The 27,304-nt window shown below is 36.9% G+C and overlaps 1 protein-coding gene across 5 annotated transcripts in view; it reads left to right on the forward strand.

Moving 5' to 3' along the window:
- WDR49 (WD repeat domain 49) overlaps nt 1-27,304 on the forward strand; it is a 133,323-nt gene that overhangs the window by 101,481 nt on the left and 4,538 nt on the right. For 3 of the 5 annotated variants that reach the window (XM_079156380.1, XM_079156382.1, XM_079156384.1), the window contains 2 exons: nt 12,668-12,777; nt 14,764-14,925. The exons of 1 other annotated variant lie outside the window; for it this stretch is intronic. In XM_079156380.1, coding sequence (XP_079012506.1) covers nt 12,668-12,777; nt 14,764-14,925 — 272 coding nt within the window. Of the gene's footprint in view, nt 1-12,667; nt 12,778-14,763; nt 14,926-21,579; nt 21,659-27,304 lie in introns of those variants that run through there. One more of the 5 variants, XM_079156381.1, reaches the window with a different exon arrangement.

Consider the following 27,304-nt stretch of genomic DNA (forward strand, 5'->3'; position numbering starts at 1 on the left):
ATACTAAATTACACTTTGGTATTTGTTCTTCCATTTCCTTGAATTGTGGCTTGCTGAAATGTCAAGTGGCATTTTATTTTCAGGCAGAAGGATATTTCCAATTTAGAAATATAACATAAGAAAACCTGTATAAGCAGAGAGTGTTGAGAATGGAAAGATAAAATGCCCCTACCCACAAACCCAAATAAATTATGCAGATAAGGAAATAAAGTCACCCCAGGGCAACAGATCACTATTTCTCCTCATATCACACTCCTGAAAGAGTGAAGGCAAGTGTTACAGATTCCTGCTTAAGAGTATTTCAGTCAATATGCTAATTTCCCATTCCTGGTGACAGACTTAGTTGTGCTTTTAAAAATTTTTATCTGTCTTTCCTTAGATTTGAAAATTGTAATTTGAAATGTTTTACTATTTTCTTGATTTCTATCTCATTTTATTTCACTACCTATTCATCCTTTGAACTTTGTTTTATGAAAATTAGTGTTGATATGTTTTTCAATTCATAAATTTCTTTTGAAACCTAAGCTTTGTTCTCTGATACAATTAATGGGCATACAGAAGAGCAATCTTCTCACACAGGTGGTGTTTCTGTAGGCTGTGGGAGGTTCTCAGGAGGGGGCAGAGGTGATGCAAAATCTTCTCTGTTGTACAGTATTTTCTTTTTCAAAGGACAAAATAATATATCAAAACTGGTATTTAAAAATGCCAGTTTTTTTTTCTAATTCAAATGAAGGAATTGAAATGAGAGGGTACAGAGAATGTCCTTTAGAAATTACCAAACTAATTGAAATAAAATGGTTAAAAATGTGTCTTTAGACTTGAATTGTCAGGTGCCTCTCTCACTTCTCCCAGGAATGTGACCAGGAATCCTATGTAGAAAACACAAGTCCAATGGAATTGTCAGCTAAAACATGTCCTTTGAGTTTTCTGTCCAACACTGAAGAGATTATCAAAAAATTTTCTTTCTGAGAAAATGTTTTCTGAAGAATATGCCCCTTTACCTAGTCAGATTAATAACTTCAAGGAGGATATTACATCAGTTATTGTCCATATGTAAAAATTTGAAGGAAAAACAAATATGTGTGGAAGTTTAGAGAGACAAAACAGGAAAAAGTATACTTGACTAGAGGAAGGGAGAAAACACTAAGAAATATGGGGAAGGAAAAAGAAAAAGACTATAGAAAATGAAAGAATCATCAAACATGTAGGAAAAATTAAATAATTTAAAGGTCTATTCTCATTTACTGCCTAAGATAAAATGGTGTATATTATCTTCTTGCTTGTTCACACTGTGTTTCCATGTCACTTACATATTTTATAATATTATATGTGAGAAGTAGGTAGGTGATCAAGAGAGTTCTTCCATTTAAGTCCCGGGGAGATGAAAATGAATATAGAGTTTAAAAGACCAAAAGGAAGTCCTAATGCTAATTTAATAGCTGATACAGAGATACAGATTTCCTCCTTCCTTAAATTCTACCAAAATCATATTCTGATTAAAAAAGATGATATATATACACAATGGAATATTATTCAGCTATAAAGAAGAATAGTATTATGGCATTTGCAGATAAATGTATGGAATTGGAGAATATCATGCTAAGTGAAATAAGCCAAGACCAAAAAATCCAAAGGCCGAATGTTTTCCCTGATAAGTGGATGATGATATATAATGGGGGTGGAGGGGTCTGGGGTAAGAGAAGAATGGAGGAACTTTATATTATGTAGAGGGAAATGAGAGAGGGGAGGGTGTGGGGGTATGAAAGATGGTGCAGTGAGACAGACATCATTACCCTATGTATATGTATGATTACATGAGCAGTGTGAATCTACGTTGTGTAAAACCATAGAAATGAAAAGTTGTACCCCATTTGTGTACAAATGAACCAAAATGCAGTCTGTAAAAATAAAAAAAAAAATAAAAAATGAAAAATAGAAAAGCAATGAAGAGATGCAATAAGAAATAACCATAGTGGACATGAATTTTTCTTAAATTATAGAAATATTTAATTTTTAGACACATAAAATTACATTTTAATCTAGAAATATTTATATAAGATTCATAATTTAGATAACATAAAGTTAGAATATTTTTATATTGTAAAAATAACATGTTTTCTTTCTGGGAAAATTTGAAATTACTAGCAAGCAAGAAGAAAAAGATGAAATCAGTGTAGCAACGCCATTATTAACATTTAGGCATTTCACTTTCCAGACTTCATTCCAAGCATATTTATGAAAATAAAAAAATTTTAACATTATAAAAATGGAGACAGTATAGTTTATAGTGTGTTTTGTCATTCAAAAAATATAGTGAACATACTTCTGTATTAATTTATATGCATATCTATGATATCAATATTCATAATGACTCTAGGAATTTTTTGTGTAGCTTTCTTGTTGTTGCTTGTGGTGTTTGGAATAAACCCAGGGCTTTGAACATACTAGGTAAATACTGTACTGTTGAACTGCATCCTCTGTGCTTATCATTTAGCTTTTCAAATATGACCACTGTTTATACATTTTAACTGGGAAAAACATTTAAGTTCCTTCATGTGCCTGTGTTGGAGTGCCAATGGAATTCATCATTAGAGTTAATTCTTGGAAGTGGAATTGTTGAGTCACAAGGTTTAGAGGTCTTTGCAACGTTCACTAAAACCCACTGTCAGGAAATGTGGGATCTCCCACAGGTCTTATGTGAAACTACTGCTTTTTTGGCTTGGAACTGAGATTGGATGCTACTATCATCTTAAAACTATGAGGGAGATATCATTGTTTTAAATTGGATTCTTTGCAAAGTAAACATTATTTTTCATGTTTATTAACTTTAATAATTTAATGATGACACTGAAAGAGATATTAGAAGTGTACCAGACTAACCCTTGTGGCATCTTTAAGAAGCACAACCCAGTCTCTCTTTGATTTCTACGTGATTTTGATTTCTACGCGATTCATTCACTCACTGTCTTACACTCTTTATTACAGAATGATTCTAATGTTGTCAGACCTACCCTGTCACAGAACTCTCAGTCCTTCTAGGTCAACAAGGATCAATTCTATTTCCCCTTCATTATCTGACACATTTTCCCTTGTCTACTGTTAACAAAATCACTTAACAGGAATAAATTCATTATTAGAAGCCAGGATAAAGAATCAGATGAGAAATTAAACAAATCTCTGAGTAAGTTTACACGTGACAGATTAAGGCACATTTAAAATTAAGGTGTTTTAGCCAGGTTAAATTATAGTGTTCTAAATTCCTTCCTATTGTTAGAAGGGAACTGACACTTGAATGCTATTGATTACCTAATTATTCTGCCAATATATTTTGTGAGAAAAATTAAATTAGAAAATGGATGGACAACTTTAAGAAAAAATTCACAACGTTCAAATCCCATTTCAAAATAGGCATTATGTGAATAAAACGCCTGGGGGATTGACTGTCTGCTTTTGCTAACAATCTATGGCAATAATTATCCTATGCTCAGGAATGACAAGTGAAAACAAATAAAAGTCTACTTAATTTTTGAAATTTAAGGCTAAAAATTAAGGTAGGTGCAGAAAGTTATTATTTTGTAGAGCGTCTTATCTTCTTACTTTTTGTCTTATCGTAACGGTAGCTTGTAGGGGTCAGTTGGGATGCCCTGCTTTGAGTGAGAAGTATTACCTTATTCTGTCTGAGAGTAATAGTAGCCAGTACCTATAGAGCTCAGACCCTATTCCAGGCACTGTTCTAAGGCCTTTCTATGTTTAAGTCATTTAATTCTCACTATACTCATAGGCGATTGCTGTTATTATAATCCCCATTTCACAGCTGACCAAACCACAGCAGAGAGAAGCTATGCGGTTCTCTCAGAACCAAATTGACTAGCAAGAGGTAGACCAGAAATCCAAACACAGACACTCTGGCTTTATTCAGCCTCTGCCACCAGTTTGTGCTACTGTCCAACAAGCATCATATAAAAAATAAAAAACAAAAACAAAAACAAAAAACCTTAAAAATTGGCAGTCTCCCAGTCACGGCTGTTTTGCCAAGTGGTGGCTATGTGAAAGTCACTGCACGAGGCCCTTTAATTTTCCTTTTGTGTCTAGTCTACTGCACTCAGTGTCTCTGCTTTCATCTTCCCTCTACAGCCAGAGCTGAGAGGAGTGAGTCAGCTACTTTCTTTCTCACAGAATTGGTGCCCAGTCTTCCACAACAGGCCCAACATGTGAAGCGTTTTTGCCAAAAAGTCCTAGAACTTTCTTTCTTCTTCATCTTCACCCATGACATCTACTCTTAGCAACAGTCACCACTTTCCAGTCCCCAACACACTTTCATGGTAACCAATCCCCCATGTCAGATATCTATGGAAGGAAGCAATACATCATTGGCCTTCTTTTTGATCTAGGCCTGTGGAGAGTTTCCCTTTCTCTTGCAGCTTTATCAATCTAACCACATTTCGTAGGCAACTAAGTAAGTAGTGCAATTTGTTACGATTCCTAGAAGATTCTTTTATGCCCTGGCTACTTCTAGCCTAACAAAATATTTTGTTTTTACAAAAAGATACTTAATTTAGACACCATCAGATGAGTCAGTCAGAAAGCAAATAGTCAGAAGGCAGAGGAGAGAGTCCAGTGCGCCTTGGGGAAAACCAAGGTCTGGTGCTAAATAGTCATAAAAGGAAACTTCCTACTTCTAGGTGCACCCTCGCCAACCTTTCGTACTTCATCAACAATTTCCTCAGGGAAAAAGGGTATTCTTTTTTTTTAAACTCATTAAATTTTTATTGTGTCTCAGTTTGCTTTTTTTTCATTTTTGTATTTGGTACTTTTTTTATTGTAAACAAATGTGATACATGTTGTTTCTCTATTTGTGCATGGAGTAACAGCATACCATTTGTATAATCATAAATTTACATGGGGTAATGTTGTTTGATTCATTCTGTTATTTTTTTCCTTGCCCCCACCCCTCCACCCCTCTTTTCCCTCTATACAGTCCTTCCTTCCTCCATTCTTGCCACCCTCCTTAACCCTAACCCTAAACCTAACCCTAACCCTAACACTAACCCCTCCCACCCCCCATTATACGTCCTCATCCGCTTATCAGTGAGATCATTCTTCCTTTGGTTTTTAGAGATTGGCTTATCTCACTTAGCATGATATTCTCCAATTTCATCCATTTGCCTGCAAATGCCATAATTTTATCATTCTTTATGGCTGAGTAATATTCCATTGTATATATATACCACAGTTTCTTTATCCATTCATCAATTGAAGGGCATCTAGGTTGGTTCCACAATCTGGCTATTGTGAATTGAGCAGCTATGAACATTGATGTGGCTGTATCATTGTAGTATTCTACTTTTAAGTCCTTTGGGTATAGGCTGAGGAGTGGGATAGCTGGGTCAAATGGGGGGTCCATTCCAAATTTTCTAAGGAATCTCCACACTGCTTTCCAGAGTGGCTGCACTAATTTGCAACCCCACCAGCAATGTATGAGTGTACCTTTTTCCCCACATCCTCACCAACACCTATTGTTGCTTGTGTTCTTGATAATCGCCATTCTAATTGGGGTGAGGTGAAATCTTAGGGTAGTTTTGATTTGCATTTCTTTTATTACTAGAGATGTTGAACATTTTTTCATATATCTGTTGATTGCTTGTACATCTTCTTCTGTGAAGTGTCTGTTCATTTCCTTACCCCATTTGTTGATTGGGTTATTTGTATTCTTGGTGTAGAGCTTTTTGAGTTCTTTATATATTCTGGAAATGAGTGCTCTATCTGAAGTATGAGTGGCAAAGATATTCTCCCACTCTGTAGGCTCTCTCTTCACATTACTGATAGTTTCCTTTGCTGAGAGAAAGCTTTTTAGTTTGAATCTATCCCAGTGGTTGATTCTTGCTTTTATTTCTTGTGCTATGGGAGTCCTGTTAAGGAAGTCTGATCCTAAGCCAACAAGTTGAAGGTTTAGACCTACTTTTTCTTCTATAAGATGCAGGGTCTCTGGTCTGATTCCGAGGTCCTTGATCCATTTTGAGTTGAGTTTTGTGCAGGGTGAGAGATAGGGGTTTCATTTCATTCTGTTGCATATGGTTTTCCAGTTTTCCCAGCACCATTTGTTGAAGAGGCTATCTTTTCTCCATTGCCATATTTTTGGCCCCTTTGTCTAATATGAGAAAATTGTATTTATTTGGGTTTGTGTCCGTGTTCTCTATTCGGTACCATTGATCTACCTGTCTCTTTTGGTACCAATACCATGCCGTTTTTGTTACTATTCCTTTGTAGTATAGTTGAAGATCTGGTATTGCGGTACCCCCTGCTTTGCTCTTTCTGCTAAGGATTGCTTTAACTATTCTGGGTTTCTTATTCTTCCACATGAATTTCATAATTGCTTGCTCTATTTCTGTAAGGTACATCATTGGGATTTTAATTGGAATTGCATTGAATCTGTATAGCACTTTTGGTAGTATGGCCATTTTGAAAATATTAATTCTGCCTATCCACGAACATGGGAGATCTTCCCATCTTCTAAGGTTTTCTTTAATTTCTTTCTTTAGTGTTCTGTAGTTCTCATTGTAGAGGTCTTTCACCTCTTTTGTGAGATTGATTCCCAAGTATTTTTTTTTTTTTTTTGAAGTTATTGTGAATGGGGTAGTTTTCCTAACTACTCTTTCTGAAGATTTATCACTTATGTATAAAAATGCAGTGGATTTATGAGCATTGATCTTGTAACCTGCTACTTTACTGAATTCACTTATGAGTTCTAAAAGTTTTCTGGTGGAATTTCCTGGTTCCTCTAAATATATAATCATGCCATCAGAGTTCTTCTTTTCCTATTTGTATCCCTTTAATGCCTTTGGTTTTTCTAATTGCTCTGTCTAGTTTCAAGGACTATGTTGAATAGAAGTGGTGAAAGAGGGCATCCCTGCCTTGTTCCAGTTTTTAGGGGGAATGCTTTCAGTTTTTCACCATTTAGAATGATATTGGCCATGGGCTTAGCGTAGATGGCCTTTACAATGTTAATGAATATTCCCACTATCCCTATTTTTTCTAGTGTTTTGAGCATGAAGGGATGCTATATTTTATCGAATGCTTTTTCAGCATGTATTGAAATAATCATGTGATTCTTGACGTTAAGTCTATTGGTATGGTGAATGACATTTATTGATTTCCGGATGTTGAACCAACCTTGCATCTCTGGGATAAAACCCACTTGATCGTGGTGCACTATCTTTTAATATATTTTTGTATGCGATTTGCTAAGATTTTGTTGAGAATTTTTGCGTCAATGTTCATTAAGGATATAGGTCTGAAATTTTCTTTCCTTGATGTTTCTCTGTCTGGTTTAGGTATCAGGGTGATATTGGCTTCATATAATGAGATTGGGAAGGTTCCCTCCTCTTCTATTTCATGGAATACTTTGAGGAGTATTGGAATGAGCTCTTCTTTAAAGGTTTTGTAGAACTCGGCTGAGAACCCATCTGGTTCCAGACTTTTCTTTGTTGGTAGGCTTTTGATGACCTCTTCTATTTCATTGCTTGAAATTGATTTATTTAAGTTGTGTATGTCCTCCTGGTTCAGTTTAGGCAATTCATATGTCTCTAAAAACTTGTTGATGTCTTCGAGGTTTTCTATTTTGTTGGAGTATATATTTTCAAAATAGCTTCTAATTGTGTTTTGTATTTCACTTGTGTCTGTAGTGATATTTCCTTGTTCATTCCAAATTTTAGTAATTTGAGTTTTCTCTCTCTTTCTCTTTATTAGTGTGGCTAAGAGTTTATCAACTTTGTTTATTTTTTCAAAGAACCAACTCTTAATTTTGTCAATTTTTTCGATTGTTTCTTTTGTTTCAATTTCGTTGATTTCAGCTCTGATTTTAACTATTTCCTGTCTTCTACTACTTTTGGTGTTGGTCTGCTCTTCTTTTTCTAGGGCTTTGCGCTGTAGTGTTAAGTTGTTTATTTGTTGATTTTTTCTTCTTTTGTTGAATGGGCTCCATGAAATAAATCTTCCTGTAAGTACTGCTTTCATAGTGTACCAGAGATTTTGGTATGATGTGTCTTTGTTCTCGTTTACTTCTAAGAATTTTTTAATTTCCCTCCTGATGTCTTCTGTTATCCAGTCATTATATAATAACGTATTATTTTAATCTCCAGGTATTGGAGAAGTTTCTGTTTTTTATTCTGTCATTTATTTCTAATTTCAATCCATTATGATCTGATAGAATATAAGGTAGTATCTCTGTCTTCTTGTATTTGCTAACAGTAGCTTTGTGGCATAAAATATGGTCTATTTAGAGAAGGTTCCATGTGCTGCTGAGAAGAAAGTGTATTTGTTCTTTGTTGGATGGTATATTCTATATATGTCCATTAAGTCTAAATTATTGATTGTATTATTGAGATCTATGGTTTCTTTATTCAATTTTTGTTTGGAGGATCTAGCCCATGGTGAGAGATGTGTTTTAAAGTTGCCTAGTATTATTGTGTTGTGGTCTATTTGATTTCTGGAATTGAGAAGGATTTGTTTGACGTACATGGATGAGCCAATGTTCAGGGCATAGATATTTATGATTGTTATGTCTTGCTGATTTATGCTTCCCTTAAGCAGTATGTAATGTCCTTCTTTATCCCTTCTGACTAGTTTTGGCTTGAAGTCCACATTATCTGAAATGAGGATGAATACTGCAGCTTTTTTGCTGTGTCCGTGTGCATGGTATGTTTTTTCCCATCCTTTCACCTTTAGTCTATGGGTATCTCTTTCTATGAGATGAGTCTCTTGCAGGCAGCAAATTGTTGGATTTTTCTTTTTAATTCAATCTTCCAGTCTCTGTCTTTTGCTTGATGAGTTCAGGCCATCAACATTCATGGTTATTATTGTGATATGATTTGTATTCCCAGTCATTTGACTCATTTTTGTTTTTTAACATGATTTGATTTCTTCTTTATTTGTCTATTCCTTTAGGGTAGTTCCTCCCGTTGCTGATTTGCATCATTGTTTTTCATCTCTTCCTCATGGAATATTTTGCTGAGAATGTTCTGCAATGCCAGCTTTCTCTTTGTAAATTCTTTTAGCTTTGTTTATCATGGAAGGATTTTATTTCATCGTCAATTCTGAAAGCGAGTTTTGCTGGATATGAGATTCTTGGTTGGCATCCGTTTTTTTTCAGGGCTTCGTAAATGTTGTTCCAGGCCCTTCTAGCTTTTAGGGTCTGGACTGAAAAATCTGTTGATATTCTTATTGATTTCCCTCTGAATGTAATTTGATTATTTTCTCTCCTAGCCTGAAATAAAATTTATTTATTTATTTCCTAGCAGAAATAAAATTCTGTCTTTATTTTGTATGTTAGGTATTTTCATAATAATGTGCCTTGGTGTGGGTCTGTTGTAATTTTATATATTTGGAGTCCTATAAGCCTCTTGTACCTGGTTTTCCATTTCATTCTTCAGATTTGGGAAATTTTCTGATATTATTTCATTGAATAGATTGTTCATTCCTTTGATTTGTTTCTCTAAGCCTTCCTCAATCCCAATAGTTCTTAAATTTGGCCTTTTGGCCTTTTCATGATATCTACAATTCTTGTAGATTTTGTTCATGATTTCTTACCATCTTCTCTGTTTGGTCAACTTTGTTTTCAAGATTAAATATTTTGTCTTCAATATCTGATGTTCTGTCTTCCAGGTGTTCTATCCTATTGGTTATGCTTTCTATGGAGTTTTTAACTTGGTTTATTGTTTCCTTCATTTCAAGGATTTCTGTTTGTTTGTTTTTTTTTTCAGTATCTCTATCTCTTTATTGAAATGATCTCTTGCTTCCCGTATTTGCTCTTTTAACTGTTGATTGGTGCGATCATTTAATGCCTGCATTTGCTCTTTCAAACTCTTCCTTCAACGCCTGTGTTTGCTCTTTCATCTCCTCATTTGCTTCCCTGATTGTTTTAATTGTGTACATTCTGAACTCCCTTTCTGACATTTCTTCTGCTGGGCTGTCATTGAGTTTTATTGATATAATATCTAGGTTTGTTTGGGACATTTTCTTCCCTTGTTTTCTCATATTGGTCAGATATCAGTGTGACTCTGAGATATTACAGATTTTCTCTATTGGATTGTAATGTCCCTGTAGATTTCCAGTATAGCACCTCCCACCCTTCAGTACTCTGAAGTGTTGGAGGAACCTGATAATGCAGTGCTTCCGACGAAAGCTGCCCATATCCCGGTACTGGGTGCAGGGCTGGGGGCTGGGGGCTGGTTTTGCGTGGAAATCCTCTCACTGGGCAGTCCTGCTCCTAGAAGCTGGCTATAGACAGGGCTTGCCCCCGCCTCAGGGAGCCAGGTTGCTCGGGGAAAGCATCTCCCTGACCTGGTCCCATAAGCTGCCTGCGGGCCGGGGCCTGCCGCTGGGTCCGGGCTTGGGGTTGGCTCTGTGTGGAAAAGCTCTCACTGGGCGGGCCTGCTCCTAGAAGCTGGCTGTGGATCGAGCCTGCTGCCGGAGAGAGCAGGGCTGCTTGGGGAAGACTCTCGCTGCCCTGCTCTGGTCTGAGAAGCAGCCCCTGTCCGGGCCTGCCGCCTGGGCTGAGCTTCACCAGGTGGGAGAGACTCATCATGTAGCTCTATGTTGGTCCGAGTCTCTTAATACCTCCCCTTTTGAATCCTGAGTTCTGGAGCAACGGGAGATGCAGTCACCCTCTAGTCCGCCATCTTGGATCTCCAAAAAGTGTATTCTTAACCTATCAACTTCAAGGCCTAACTACATCATAGCCCACCTTTCCAGTGTTCACCAACTTGTTATTGTTACCGATTCCCTTACTCTCTTAAAAGGATCATTCTGTTTTCAAAGCTCAGACAGTGGTTAAATAGAATGCTATTATTTATAGGAGATGACATATTGTGAGGGAGGCCTTATGGCTCTTGGATGGCAACGCTCTCCTAAAAAATCTGTAATTCCAAATAACTTATGTCGATACTCTGCCTACTCAAAAAACAGTGCTCAACTCCTCTCCTGAGCTCTCTCTTAAGTGTGGGCTGTGCTTGGTAAGTTGCTTCCAGAGACAAAGTAACAATAAGAGTGGGTGCTGTAAGCTGTTGTTACTATGAAATGGGCTAACACAGTCTTGGCCAGGTGACCAAGGCTGACATCAGCAGTAGAGAGTCAGGTTAATGGCTCATGTCCTGGATTGGATGTGATGAAGGCACTTCCTTTTTGTGGGCTTCCTCTCAACAACAAATGACACCAGTTCAGGAAAAATGTCAGACAAACCTAAATTGAGAAGTATTATACCAAAAGTCTGACCCATATTCTTCACAGTTGTCAAGATCATGATCCACAAGAAAAGTACAAGAAACTGTCACAGACCAGAGAAGGCTCAGGATTAAGATAATAAAATGGAATTTGGTCATTAAAAGGCATGGAAATTAGGAAAATACTACCAAAAAACCCTAAAAAAATTTTGAAATTTGATTGCTCATAATGTATCAATATTGATTTCTTATTTGTGATAAATGGTAATGTAAGATATTAAAAGTAGAGAAAACTGGGTGAGAGGTATACCAGAATTCTGAACAATTGTCACACCTTTTCTGTAAAACCCCAAAGAATTCTAAATTGAAAACTTAATTCATATCTAAAAAGCAATTAATACATTATTACTTCAAGCTATAAAAATAGCATCTGATATTAACTTTAAGGATACATAGATTTAATCTTGCTTGTATTGACATTTTAAGCTGAATTTGTGAGATACAGTGCAACTAGAGGAAAAAGAAGGAAGGACATTAACATTTATTGACTAGTATTATTTATTAGGCACATCACCAAAATTTATCCATTGTACCTCTTAAAGGAGGAGGTAAACCACAGCAAAAGTCTCAACACATAGAAGGAAAATTTAGGTCGAGAACATAAGAAACATCTTAAGGTCCTACAGCTATGAAATATGAAGCAGAATTGTGAAGGAAAAGGGGGTGTCCTTGAGAAGCCAGAGCACGCAGAGAGGGGAATCCAAAGAAAACAGGCAGGAAACGGTCCCCAAGGCTCTCCAGGGCTTAGGGGAGATGGGTGCGTTTTCAGGTCTGGTGCTCCATAGATATTAATAATGATTTTCAACATCAGCTGTGGCCGTTAAGTTTGAAGTTTATAATAATGAATATTAAGTATTTGAGATTATTTTCTTTTTTCTCACAGAATTTCATAAAGCTGAATAATGAGTTCCCTCTCCATGTTTTGTTGATAAAATTTTTTTTTCTGGATTGAACTAAAGTTCTTTTTTTTAATAGATTCATGTGGTAAGCTCTAAATATAATGAACATTTGCCTTATGGATACTTTAAGTGAAGATGGAGGACTTGACTTGGACCACTGCTACTTGCTCCTTATTGCCCATGAAATTTACTCATAGGGCAAGGATGTGTGTGTGTCTTTCTGTGAAATTTTATTCTGCATAATTTTTCTCTGGCTTTCCAGTTGTTATGGGAACAGAGTCCTTGCTTAACTAGACTCTTGGCCTCTGGTTCTTACTCTTTTATATCACCACCCGGGTAGCAGGCATTTTATTCAAAGATATGGCTTGATTAATGTAAATAGATGTCACTACTTAAATACACAGGAACAGAATTTTTTTTAGAAGTATAGTGCCACAAACTGTTTGTCCTTATAGTTAATATTTTATTTTATCATGAATTATTTCTTTCTAGTGTCAAACCATCAGAAGATATAAATTTAGACATGAAATGTGAGGAACGAGATATTTATAAGGAAAAAACATCTAAACTTTATTATGGTGAAATTATACAAAAATCAACCTGTAAGTAATCACTGTCGATATAGTTTTGTAATGTTATTATTTTATAGATCAATGTGAATAAGGGAAATATCTATTCTGTATGCCAGGAATGTCTGTATTTCTTGAAAAAAGCTAACGTAAGATTTTATGATATCCAGTAAACAAAGGAAGAAAGTAAGGCTCAGAAATATTAGGCGACTTATACAAGGCTACACAGAATGTAAGTGATGCAACTATATGGGCTAAGCCAGAAGACATGTGTAAAGTGTTTCTTATGATTCCCAAAATAGAGATTGCATCAGAATGTTGACACTTTCCTGTAAGCATTTAAAAAAAATTTTTTTTAGTGTCGATGGACCTTTATTTTCTTTCTTTATTTATATGCACTGCTAAGTATTGAACCCAGTGCCTCAGCACATGCTAGGCAAGCACTCTGCCACTGAGCCACAACCCCAGCACTCCCCTAAGCATTTAAGAAATGGTAATGCTAACAACCTGGGTAGAACTGAAGACCATTATGTTAAATGAAACAAACAAGGCACAGAAAGACTAGTGCTACATAACCTTGCTCATGTGGAATTGAAGAGAAGTTAATTTCAGAGGATTTGGTGGTAGAATGGTGGTCACCAGGACTGGGAATGTAGTTAGAGCATTGCCTGCCCATCTGAGAGGACCTGGGTTCCATCAGCACTGGGGAACAAACGTGGGGTTTCTAGAAGCTGGAGGTGGGGGTTGGGGCTGGGGAACAGGTGACCAATGGGTACTGTATAACAGTTATGCAGGAGACGTTCTGGTGTGCTACTGAACAGGAGGGTGACTCTAGGTAATAATGGTGCTCTGTATATTTCATGAAACTAGAAGAAAGGATTTGGGGTGTTTTTACTACAAAAAAACCATAAACATTTGAAGTGACAGATATGTTTAGCTTGATTTAAATATTGCACAATTTATATTTGCACCAAAACTTCACATGATACCCCATTAATATGCAGACTGTTGTTTTATGTATTAATTAAAATTAATTTTATCAGTTAAAATAAATTAATTTAAATTTACTTTAATAAGGAAACTTGTCAGTTTTATCTTTTTTCAGAGTTCCTCTTTGCTAAATTTGTAATTTAATGAATATAATTTAATTTTAAATAAAAAATCGAATAAAGAGGAAAATATGAAAATGAATAAAAATCATTCTTGGGGCTGGGGAGATAGCTTAGTCAGTAGAGTGCTTGCCTTGCAAGCACAAGGTCCTGGGTTCGATCCCCAGCACCACAAAAAAAAAAAAAAAATCATTCTTGCTCTCAGGACCCCAATGCACTCCATAGGACTTGTTGTATAGTAGGTGCTGACTATGGAACCTGCTCTAGGTACTGAGCCTCATAATCACAAAAGTACAGTTTCTATCTTCACAGAGCTAATAAGATAAAATCACATTTTGAATCAAGCTTTCATTGATTTCTATTCCATTACCCACTTACATGTGAAGCCAGTTTTTTTTTTTTTCATTCTGTCCAAAACTTTGATTTTAAGAGCCTGATTAAAATGGATTCCCAGCATCTCTTTTGTGTCATAATAAATACAATAACACGACCCTGGTTTACATTATAGTGGAGTGAAAAAGTATCTGCCAATTCAAAATTATAGATTTTTTTAAAAAAAATTAAATACTGAAAAGTAAATAGATTCCATTTTACAAAGGATATAATTTTCTCGTAGATAAAAGAGAAACTGGAACATTTCCAAAATTGCAGAATATTCCTTTCCAAGGGAAAAATAGCAAAATAAAAATAAATAAATAAACAAAAGGGAAGTCTTGAGTTCATCTTGGTCCCTTTGAATAGAAAGGACCCTGGATTTATTTTGAACAGCTGTGTTTATAGTGTTTGCTGATCATTGCAGCTGTACCAGCTGAGTAACAGGAAGGTTCAGTTTTAAAAAGTTAACTTGAAAATGTGCTAGCTTCTTCTAAGGGATGAATGATATTGTCCTTTTCTCCTGTCCTTCCCTAAGCCTGCTGTTGTGAAGGAACATTTAGGTCATTAAGCATCAGAGACCTCAAAGAGCTACCTGAAGTGAAGAAACCTGCTTTTCTTGTAGACCCTGAGAAATATTTTAGAGAAGAGCCAGAGAAGGAGCATCCCCAAATTCCAGCACTTCCTTTACTTTCTGAAAGTAAGTCCTCAGTCATCATGCACCTCCATCTTCTCTCTCCATGAAACTCAATTTAAAAAACAAAGTAGAAAAGCATGAGAATAACACCTTTGCCTTGTAGGTTGCAGTGGAATGAAGTGGGTAGTTTGCTAAGATTTATAGCTCAGCTGCTGGTCTGTACTCTCAGGAGAGTCAACAGACTGGAATTCACAAAAGGGATATTTTTATTTAATCACTTTCTGAAGTCAGAATGCCATGAACTTTTATCATGCATCTACTATGGATGAGAACCTCTCTCCCCAAAATAACCTTAATGTTCAAAATTGGTCCCAGAAAATGAGCCGTCATGAGACTGCTTTAGAAGAGAGTCTCTGGCAATCTGGTTTTGTTCTATTCATGTCTCTAAAAATAGAGGCCACTTAAAGTGTATTGTCTCAGAGGCTGCCAGCTGCAGTGCTGGGCTAATAAGAGAGGGCAAGAAAACCTAGCTTAGAAAATACAAGTGAATGATCTTTGAAGATTTGAAACAAGATTGCAAAAGAATGCTCAGCTTTTTAGATTATTCTAATTATCTGAGTTTCTAAGAATTTGAAGAATAATTTCTGCATGAAAATCCTTCCCATGAGCCCTAGTGGGAGCACAGGTAAGTAACAGTCTGATTCTCAGTGAAGCACTTAGAAAGCATATGCACGCTACAGGGTCACTCATTTAAAATAATTAATGAACAGCACAAGCTTTCAACTTGCAACAGTCAAAAATCAGAACTACACGGCAACTGTCTGAGATCTGTGGCTTCTCAAACTTTCCAAATCCTCTGACATCAGATTCAGCATCATCCTTGAGCAATAATAATCCTTGTGGTAAAATGGTGTTTCCTTATGTCCGCACTTGCGGATGCTTGACCTTCTCCTCTTCTCTTGGTCCCCTGTGGAAAGGGAGAACAGCTGCTCAGCTTTATGTATTTATTTTTGCTTGAAATTCCACTTATAAGCAAAGTATATCTGTCATTTCTCATCACCATAGGTTCCAGTCTACTTATCATCAGTTTCCTTTTATCTTTTCCTAGAGTTTCTTTTTGATAAATTTTGTAGTAATTTGTTTGTTGCCATGAGGGTCATTTGTGGTTTCTCTTAGAAATATAAAGCCATAGGCTATGGTTCTAAATGACCTTTAATGTATCTGGTGATGCTTCCAGTCTATCCCCCTATCATTTTTCATCAGGATGATCCACTTTTAATAATGAACAAGGGGAGTACTTATCTTGTTCTTGTGAGATGCAGACAGGGAGCATCTGGGGAACAGAATTAAAAAAATGATTCTGAGAGCCAGGTTGAAGCTCTATAGACTGTTCAGACCCAGGGTATGCACAGAGGAGAAAAGCAAGATGAAGCAAGGAGTCTGAATTCAGGCAAGATGAATAGACAGCAGGGGGTATGCAAAAGCTGGAGAGCAAGCAGAGGGAGAGACAGGTAAACAGAAGCACACCCCATTCACAAAGGGTCTTTCATACTCTAGCAGAGGGAAGAGTAGAGGAATTCTGCTTATAAGCTGGCAGAATGTTCATGTTGTGAGTTGGGGTTGGGGGTGATGACTGGATAAAAATATGCAAAATATGTAAAAGACTGTAAGACATTTTCCAAGAAAAAAAATTAAACTAAATTTTGGATACCATATTTTTCTTGTAATTTCCCCATGGTTTTAAAAAAAGAATGCTTTCCTTTCCCTTTGAATTTTCTTTCTTTAGTTTTTCTTCACTGAACTCTTAAAAAAATATTTCCACTCATGTGCCTTTTCTGCAAGGGAAAACAGTTCTGACTTTAAAAATTCTCATAAGCTTGTGAGAGGTTCTGATGCAAAGTACTGGTTATACAGAATACATGACAAAGGACACCACAGATGAGGTTTTGCAAAGGTATCAAGGAAGAAGCCAGATTCCTCCTGGCTGGGGCCTGGGATGGAAATCAGAGTGAGGGTCACATTTGAGCTGGGTCTTACAGAATGAGGAGGAGTTCAAAGGATGAGGAAGGAGACCAGGAATTCAAGACTAAGGGAATAATGTGAGAAAAGACATATCAGAGATAAAAAAGAGACAGAAGTAGAAAATGGCCCCAAGTCGACTGCTATAGACAACTCCAGATGTTGAGACAGTAACTAAGCCTGATACACAAGATGGTGTTAAATGGAATTGGTTTAGGATGTGTTGAGTTTGAGGCACTTGTGTGCTATTTAGAAAAAAAGAAGTAGAGCCAGTAAGAATGACAATTATCAAGAATACAAGTGACAATGAATGTTGATTAGGATGTGAGGAAAAGGCACATTCATACACTGCTGGTGGGACTGAAAATTGGTGCAACCACTCTGGAAAGCAGTATGGAAATTCCTCAGAAAACTTGGAATGGAACCACCATTTGATCCAGCTGTCTCACTCCTTGGTTTATACCCAAAGGATTTAAAATTGGCATACCCCAGTGAAACAGCCACATCAATGTTTATAGCAGCTCAATTCACAATAGCTAAACTATGGAACCAACCTAGTACCCTTCAACAGATGAATGGATAAAGAATCTGTGGTATATATATACACAATGAAATATTACTCAGCCTTAAAGAAGAATGGAATTATGGCATTTGCTGGCAAATGAATGGCACTGGAGAATATTACATTAAGTGAAATAAGCCAATCCCAAAGAACCAAAGGCCATTTTTTTTTTTTTTTCTCTGATATGTGGATGCTAATTCACAATAAGTGGAGGGTGGGGGCTAGTCGTATTTTGGACTAAATAGAGGGGAGTGAAAGGAGAGGAGGAGGAGAAGAAGGGGGTTGGAATGATAGCAGAATGAATTGGACATTATTACCCTATGTGCATATATGATTACATGACTGGTGTGATTCTACATCATGTACAACCAGAAGAATGAGAAGTTATACTCCATTTATGTATAATGTGTCAAAATGCATCCTACTGTCATGTATAACTAATTAGCACAAATAAAAAAATAAAAATAAAATAAAATAAAAAGAAATAAAGGAGTAGAGGGTGGAAGCAGATTGTAACATACTGTAAATAATATTACAGCCTTGCACTATAAGATCCTGAAATAATGCTTGTTGTTGTACGCATTTAGATATTGAACGCCTTCCCTTTGTGTATCTGGCTTTCCCTAAGGTAGATAAGGAAGAGCATCTACGCTGGATGTTGGAGACACAGAGATAAAATGTAGAGGCCCAGCCTTCAAAGACCTTGAAAAGTCTAGTTGGGAAAGTAGATAATCATGTTTTCAACAAGGGCTATGGTACAGATAAGCACTGGGTACTGTGGAAACACATGGAAATTCAGAGAGGTTTTCTCAGGGAAACAAGATTATGCCTTAGCTATATATTAAATGTTAAATTGCAATAAGTCAGATAAGAAAAGTGGAGGGTATTTCCAGTAAACAAGCAGCATATGCAAATCTAAGGTAGTTTGAGTAACCAATGTGCTAAGGGGAGAGACATAGAGCTCCTAATGGTTGTGTTCTAGAAGGGGCATGAAGAAAATTAGGCTAGGTAGGCAGAGGGGGCCAGATCATGTGCCTAGTATACTAGTCTAAGGACTTTGGCATTTATTTAATCAGAAGTGAGGAGCCATTGAAATGTTTCAGTTAATTATTCTGGATTACTACATGTTATTTTCTCTATGATAACCTCTTCAGTTTTTATATCTCTTTGTATTATTGTTTTAGTGATTGCCCTAGAGGTACAATACTCTTTTCTGTGCCCTTCAGTTCCTCTTGTGATACCAGGCGTCCATCTGAAATCATTTCCTTTAGTATGAAGAAATTGCTGCAGTATTTCTTCTACTATGGGTCTACATACCAATATTTTCTCTAGCTATTATGTGTCTGAAAAATGCATTAATTTCATTTTGACTCCAGGAGGAGATTTTCCCTGGGTTTAAAATTACAGATGGCAGGGTTATTTTTCTTTCTACTCTTTAAAGATAACATGTTTCCTTGCTTCCCTAGTTCCTGTTTGAAATCCTACTCAACATTACTGGTGCTTTTTATTCTGGCTGGTTTTAGGAACTTCATCCGTAGATTTCAGAAGGTTTATTGTGATGGATTTAAATACAGTTTCTCTATGTTTATACTTCTTAAGGTGCATAGACATTCCTAAATGCATTTTTCTTCAACTGTGACCATTCTCAGCAATTATCTTTCTCATATAATATTTTTCCCTTTCCTGCTATCTCCTATTATTCTAGGATTGTGATTACATGCATTTTAGAGAGTTTAATTATATCTCAAATGTTTTCATGCTCTTCTCTTCTTTCCATTTTGTTTTCTTGTCTGACCTTCAGTTTGTATATTTTATGTTACTTTTCTTTGAACTTCCTAATTCAATCTTTTGTCAGCTTAATCAGTTCCCAATTTCAGATTTTATTTTTTTGCATTTTTATTTTTTAATTTTTAAATTTGTTTTAATTAATTATACATGACAGTAGAATGCATTTTGTCTTTTTTTATTTAGCTTTTAATTTTTTACAGACTGCATTTCAATTCATTGTACACAAATGGGGTACATTCATTCCTCTGACTGTACATGATGCTGAGTCACATCCATAGTGTAATCACACATGTATATAGGATAATAATATCTGTCTCATTCTACTGTTCTTCCCATCCCTGCTGCCTCACCCCTCCTTTCACTCCCCTCTGCACAATCCAAAGTTCCTTCATTCTTCCCTACCTCCCGCCTCCCATGCCCTTCCCCACCACGGCTGTGGATCGGCATCCACTTATCAGAGGAAATATTTGGCCTTTGGTTTTTTGGAGATTGTCTTATTTCACTTGGCATGATAGTCTGTAGTTCCATCCATTACCTGCAAATGCCATAAGTTCATTCTTCTTTAAGGCTGAGTATATTCCATTGTGTATATATATACCACAGATTCTTTATCCATTCATCTATCGAAGGGCATTAGGTTGGTTCCATAGTTTAGCTATTGCGAATTGAGGTGCTATAAACCTTGATGTGACTGTGTCACTGTAGCATACTGATTTTAAGTCCTTTGAGTATAAACTGAGGAGTGAGATAGCTGGATCAAATGTTGGTTTCATTCTAAGTTTTATAAGAGATCTCCATATTGCTTTCCATAGTGGTTAAAACAATTTGAAGAGAGAGCATACAAAATGGGAGAAAATCTTTACCACAAGCACCTCAGATAGAACACTAATCTCCAGGTTATATAAAGAACTCAAAAAACTTAACACCAAAAAGCCAAATAATCCAATTAATAAATGGGCTAAGAAATTGAACAAACACATCACAGAAGAAGAAATATAATTGATCAAGAAACATATGAAAAAGTGTTCATCTCTAGCAATTAGAGAAATGCAAATTAAAACTACTCCAAAATTTCATCTCATTTCAGTCATATCGGCAATTATTAAGTATACAAGCAATGCTAAATGTTGGCAAGGATGTGGGGAGAAAGGTACACTTGGACATTTCTGGTGGGATTGCATATTGGTTGCAACCTCTATGGTTAGCAGTATGGAGATTCCCCAATTTCAGATTTTATGTATGCCTAAAATTACACACACACACACACACACACACACATACACTTTCATTTCTGGATTGCCATTTGAAAGTATACATGTTTTCATTTATTTTGTCCATCATTTATCTGTTTCATTTATTTATTTATTTTTTGAGATGGATCTTGCTTTGTTGCACAGCTTGGCCTCCAATTCCCAGACTTAAGTGATCCTCCTGCTTCAGCCTCCCACATATTTGGGACTATAGGTGCATATCACTGCACCTGACTTGTTTTCTTTAACGTTTTAATAATAGCTATTTGAAAGTTGTGATATGCTGAACACCAATATCTGGATGAGCACTGGTTCTATTTCTAATGTTGTTTTCTTCTTGGTTACTGGTCATATTTCCCCACTTCTTTGCAAACCTTGTAAATTATTATTGAATGACAAAAAGTATGAAAGATCTATAGATATTAAAATTAATGTTATTTTCTCCCAGCAAGAGTTTGCTCTTTCCTTAGTTCAGCAGAGAGGGTAAGAGACTGATCACCTTTATCAAAGTAGGAACTGAGATGGGTCAGTGCTGAGGTATAGCTTTAGCTAGTTTAGGCCATGTCTGATTTCAAGTGTCTGCTATAGACCTCTCTGGTTAGTGATATATTATCTCCTAAGTCCAGCAAGACTGTGGACATTACTTTGCATTATAGTTTGGGTTAATTATAGCACAATTACTGACACTAGTCACTCAGCAAATTGTATGTATTATTATTTTGAAAATAAGAAGGACTTAGAAAGAAAGTAACTTAGAAAAATTTAAGGAGATTGAATTGAAAGGATTGTGTGCTGTGATCAAAAATGAAGAAATGCATGACTGTCATTTTTCTAGGTTGGGTAAATATTTCAAAGTAAAAGACTATCATTGAGAGAGGAAATGCATGAGAAGAAGATGCTTTAAAGTTAGGAAATGAGGTCAGTTTTCAGAATGTGTTGAGATGGAGGTGCCTGTGAGACATCTACCAAGAAAAACTAACACTTGTTCAAGAAATTGGCTATAGCAGGAAGGAAAGAGAGTGGAACTGAAGAGCACCTATCGTCAAGATAGGCATGTTTTAGAATGAATTTTAAGTTTAGTTTTTTCTTCTGATTTAGATGCAATATACGGGCATTCCAGAACATTGTTTAGTAAGAAGTAAACTGAACTCTAAGGAATATAAGAGCAGGACATCAAAGGGCAGCTTCTACTAGCAGGCATGAGATAGGGTGCCTATCTACTAGCAAGAGGCTCATCCATCCTAGGGCTAAGACGGAGACCTTGTTGGTGAGGTTTTATCCATTCCTCACTGCAGGGCAAAGCTACAGAGCTACTGCAGGTAGAACTTTGATAGAAATTGACCATGGAGGTGCCAAGGAAAACTACCCACAGGGAGGTGTCAGATCTCAGAACTCACTGCAAAGCCCTTTAGGATTATGGGGGAGACTATGTGCAGAGAAGAGTCACTCGGGTGGCCCTCTCTTGGTCCTGTGGGGATATTATGGAAGGTTATTCATGGTGTTGTTCTAGACAGGTGGCACTCTGCTGACAGGGAAAGTTGCTGGTTCTGGGCTCTCAAGAAGCCATGTGTACTGGAGTCTGAAGCTGGAGGGGCTACTGCAGGACCTTGGGGCTGTTGAAGTCCAGTGCTAGAGAATGTGCGCTTCAGGAGCCCCACGAGAGGAACACAGACGTAGAAGAGCAATTCATTTCTCCTCCAGGGCCCCTCTGTTACCAAGCTCTGAGTGTTCCTGTAGGTTCAATTTAAGGAAATCAAGAAAATACAAAGTATAGCTCTTTTGGTCTTGCTTCTCTTAACTTTTTGTATTACCAATTCTTGTTTTAAAGCATTTATATTTTTATTGGTGCATTATATCCATACATAATAGTGGGATTCATTACCCCATATTTCGATATGCACATAATTTGATCAGTCTCCTTCCCCAGTACCTTCCCCTCTCCTCCTCCCTCCCCCATCTGCTTGCCCTACTCTACCAATTTCCCTTCTATTACTATTTAATTAGTGCATTATAATTATACATAATCAGAATTCAATGTGGTAAATTCATACATGGACAGCGCATAATTTGGTAGATTTTGTTCCCCAGTACTTCCTCATAGCCCACCACCAGTTTTTGGTCCCATTCGTCTCTAGGATTTGTCTCCCTTCTATTTTCATGAGATCCATTTTTTATTCCTTTTATTTTTCTCTCTAGTTTCCACATATGCAAAAAGCATTCAACCTTTGACTTTCTGGGTCTGGCTATTTCACTTAGCATGACATTCTCCAGTTTTATCCATTTACCAACAAATGACATAATTTCTTTCTTCCTTATGACTGAATAAAACTGTGTATATATACCATTTTTTTTTTTTTTTTTTTGTCCATTCTTCTGTTGACAGGCACCTGGACTTGTTCCATAATTTGATCATTTTGAATTGCGCTGTTATAAACATTGACATGCATGTATCACCATAGTAGGCTGATTTTAGTTCTTTTGGATAGTTTCCAAGGAGTGGAATAGCTGGGTCATATGGTGGTCCCATTCCTAGTCTTTTGAGGAATCTACATAGTGCTTTCCAAAGTGGTAGTATTAATTTGAAGTCCTTTCAACAATGAGTAGCATACCTTTTCCTCCTGGTCCTACCCTACAGTTGTTGCTGCATATTACCCATCTCAGTTTCCAGCTCAGCCTGCAGTTCTTTCACTTCATTTGAGACAGACATTGTAAAAAGGCAAAACAACACTGTACACACGAGGCTTTGTTGGGACTTGTGCTGGAGCACAAGGGAAAAAGTGTGTAGAGTAGTGGATCCCAGAGGAATCCTTGAGGATAGCAGGAGAAAAGGGGCAGGTTTTACGGGCATTGGTGCACAGTCAGCAGTTGCGCCAATCTCAGTATTTTCTGCACATCTTGTGAGCTCTTTGCACTTGACACTGAGGTTTGCACCTGACAGGGCAGTCTGCGCTTGTGTGTTGGGTTGTTGGGTCTCAACTGGTAAAATATGACAGATGGGCTTGCCACCACCACCCCAGGGTCATATATCCATCAAGTTGAGGCCCATTGTACAAACAGGGAGGTCAGGGCTGCTGGACAGTTTGTGGGAGGAGCTCCTGGATCTTATTATTGGCCAAGACAGTTCTTCTAAAGCCGCTAGTGTTGGGTGGCAAAGCTTCATGGGGGACTCAGGGCCTCCTTGCTCTGTCTCACCTTCAGTGCCCTCTGGCTAAGGAGCTGAACATCATGCCAACTGGCAATGAAGAAATATTTATAAGGACTCCAATCTATTATCACAGAACAGGCATTGGAGAATAGATTTGGAGCTGACAGGCAATATTTTGTGACCTCTGGAATCACAGTCATTATCCCTGCTAAGTGATAAGGTGACAATGGTTTTCTTTGGGGGCAGATTAATTTTTTTTAAGAGACTAGAATATGGAAGCAATAATAGTATAAAGGTGAAATTTCAAGCATAAGACTGGCTTCAAATCAAAATTCTGCTACTTGTTTGGGTGACCTTAAGCAGGTTAATGAAATGCTGTGCTTCTTCATGAAAACACATGAAAATGAAAATGGGCTTCATATTAAGTACAATCCTCGTAATGTTGCTGTGAACATTAAATGTGCTAACCTGTGTGGAACTCTTAGCACAGAGCCTGATGCCTTGTAAGAGGGATAATTTTATTTATTGATAATATTTTACATTATTATTCCACCAAGCAGCTCTATGATATATGGATGATTATTGACCCACTTTTCTATGTGAAGGATTTGTGGCATCAAGTGTTTAAATAACATTTGTAGGTTCAGGGAGACACGCCAAGGTGGAGCCTGGATGAAAATTCTGAAAGATATTTGCAGATGCAGTCTCTCCTTTTCAATGGTGTTCAAATCTTATTCCCTGGGCAGCCTACTCTTGTTCTCACTTTTCAAGCCAGCTATTTTACTACAATATTACCTATTTTTATCACTTTTATTTAAAATTGTTCATCTCCTTTTCAGAAGGATGCTGCAGCATTTTAAAATTGTTATTATAAAAGAACACTTATTTAAGTCTCAATTACCAATATATTCCCCCTCCATGCTATCATTACAGAGTCTACCTTAAGTCCTCACACTGCATTTTATCCACATTCATGCAGGCTCCATAATTATAGTGTGCAGAAGGTTATTTGGAAATTGTACAATGAGAAACATTTTGCCAGACATATTTTCAATGTTCTAAACTATCACTTTGGAACTTGGGACACTTTTCAAACACTTCCTAATCCCCAGGTGACCTTTTAGTTTTACCTACTGGGTTTTTAATGTCCTTTTGTATACTCTTTCTATTCCTTTTAACTTGAAACGTCTTTTGCACTCTCTTTAGCTTCCAAGTTGTTCCCGGTAGATTCTAAACAGCTTGAAACCCCTCTTTGATATGTCTTATTAAAAAACCAGGAAAGTACTTAGATCTGGCTCTGTCTGGGTTGGGTTTTGCAAATAAATTTCCCCAAATCCTTTCACATTGTATCTGCAAAATCTTTAAAACTTCTGGTGTAGAGAATATGCCATATTAGTGATACCTCACAAATTGCTTATTGGTGTTGCTATTGTTGTTGTTGTCTGTCAAAGACAAAATGCATTGGGACCATTAAAGAGATGGTTTTAGTCAGATTGTTGCAATGGGGAGAACATGCATTAATGAGGAAACATCTTGAATAAAAGAAATGAGTCTTAAGCTTTTATGGAAGCCAGAAAATGAAAAAAAAAAAAAAAAAAAGTGAGTCCTGGGAGCCATAAAGAATAGAGAGGGTCTTATCTGTAATATGTGAGGGGTCCTTTGTGGTTAACTGTTGTTGGAACAGAAAAGGACTTGGGGGCTTTCTTAATCATCTCTGCTTTCCAGGAGTACAGGACTTATATCAAGGAGAACTTTGTGAGTTCCCCAAACCCCCATTTTGTTAAAGATAAATGAATATCACTAATTGCTAAACAACCCAGCGATGATCATAAACCTTCTGGGTGGGGCAAAATAGATTCTCAGAGACAATAGGTCATGGATTCTTGTTGGCATTGCTCCTGTAAAACCAACTGAGCTGCACTTGAAGATCCTGGCAAGGAAATCTAGAATCTGGGTAGAGGAGTGGGGTATCAGGATTTAGTGTTTGGTGATGTTTTTAGCAGGGAGAGAGAGAAATTGGAAAAGTTAGTTTTAAGAGTTGTAGTTAGATGTGGAAGAAAACTAGAGGAACTGAAAATTTGACATTGATTGATAATTTTTGCAAAGTTACAGGCACTAGTCCAATTTAGAGATAGGTACTGAAGCTGATATTTCCAAGGACAGGTGAGAGTCAATTGAGTAGCTACCAGAAAAAACAGAGTTTGCATATCCATTTGTAACCTTCTATGTTGGTCAGCTTTGTGATGCTATGTCAGATACATGAATAAAATAAAATTATAGAGAAAAAGATTTATTTGGGCTCACAGTTTCAGAGGTTTCAGTTCATCGTCGATTAGACCTACTGCCATTGGGCCTGTAGTGGACAGTACATCATGGCAGGTGTGGTGGAAGAAGCTGCTCACTTCATGGTGGCTGGGAAGCAAAGAGAGAGACAAGAAGAGACAGGGGTCCCAATAGCCCTTCAAGGGCATGTCCCAGTGACCTAACTTCCTTCTAGTAGGCCCCACCTCCTAAAGACTTGGCCACCTCCCATAGTGCCACAGGCTGGCAACCAAGCCTTTAGCACAGGGTCCTTTCCAAACAAGAGCACCCACGATTTACAATGAAAGGTAAAACAGTTTAAAAAATAGTGAACTAAGCCAGAATCTGGAAAGATGTGCTAGAGACAATACGTGGTTTTTCACAGAAACACAGTATTTCTCACTGTAACTTTTAAAGTACAGGTGAAAATTGTACAGGCAAGCTTTTAGCAAAAGTCAGTGTCATATATCTTTGCTTTAGTATGCAATCTTAAGTCCTTGTAAAGAAAACTGATTTTGATATTATGTTAAAGTTGTTCCTTGAACAAATAATTAAAATGCAGTTAAAAATTTATAGTTATATTTAATAAAGAGATGAGAGACTTTGACTTATCCCAGGAAATGTTAGATTACTAAAGATCCAGAGTGAGACATTTTAGAAGCATAAATCCTTGGTATTAGTCTATATCTTTGTTCACTTTACACTAAATCATCTTTAAATTCACAAATATATACATACATACATCAAAATTTGGGGTCTACAAAGAAGTCATTATTAATATGTGCAAAACATGTTTTAAAAGATTCAACAATCCCAAACAACCCTTAGTTAACATTCATATGAAGACTGATATTTTGATCAGTCACCAGTCTGCCATCAACCTGGCTCTGTTACCTGACTGTTAGCCAGTGGCAGAAATTGAGTGACAGCTTGGGGATACTGATCTAGATTTTAGTTTTAGGAATTAGAACCTTGACATAGGAATCTGTTGGGAAGGTAACATCTCAGGCCCCAACCTGCTTTCATTGAGTCAAATCTGCATTGTAATGAAACCTCAGTGATTCTTGTCTGATTGAAGCCTCATAGATAAAGACTTGCCTAGTGGACTCAGAATATATTGGAAAATATGAAATAGAAGATTTGCAGAATGCTGTACACTTATAGCCTATCGACAGCTGTCATTGCATGCTCTGTTTACACGGCCTCCAAGTCCCTTGTTGCCAGGGTGTCTTTGTGAGTTTTGCCATTATTGCTCATCTGATATAGTTAGTTGCCAATTAGTGGGTAAGGAAAGAACCAGAAAGTAACAGATAAAGCAACACTTTTGTGCTTAAATCATAGAATCATTTTATTTTAGTGAAAATGTTTTGCATAACC

This window comes from Sciurus vulgaris (assembly GCF_902686455.1).
Source record: "Sciurus vulgaris genome assembly, chromosome: 10".
NCBI lineage: Eukaryota > Metazoa > Chordata > Mammalia > Rodentia > Sciuridae > Sciurus > Sciurus vulgaris.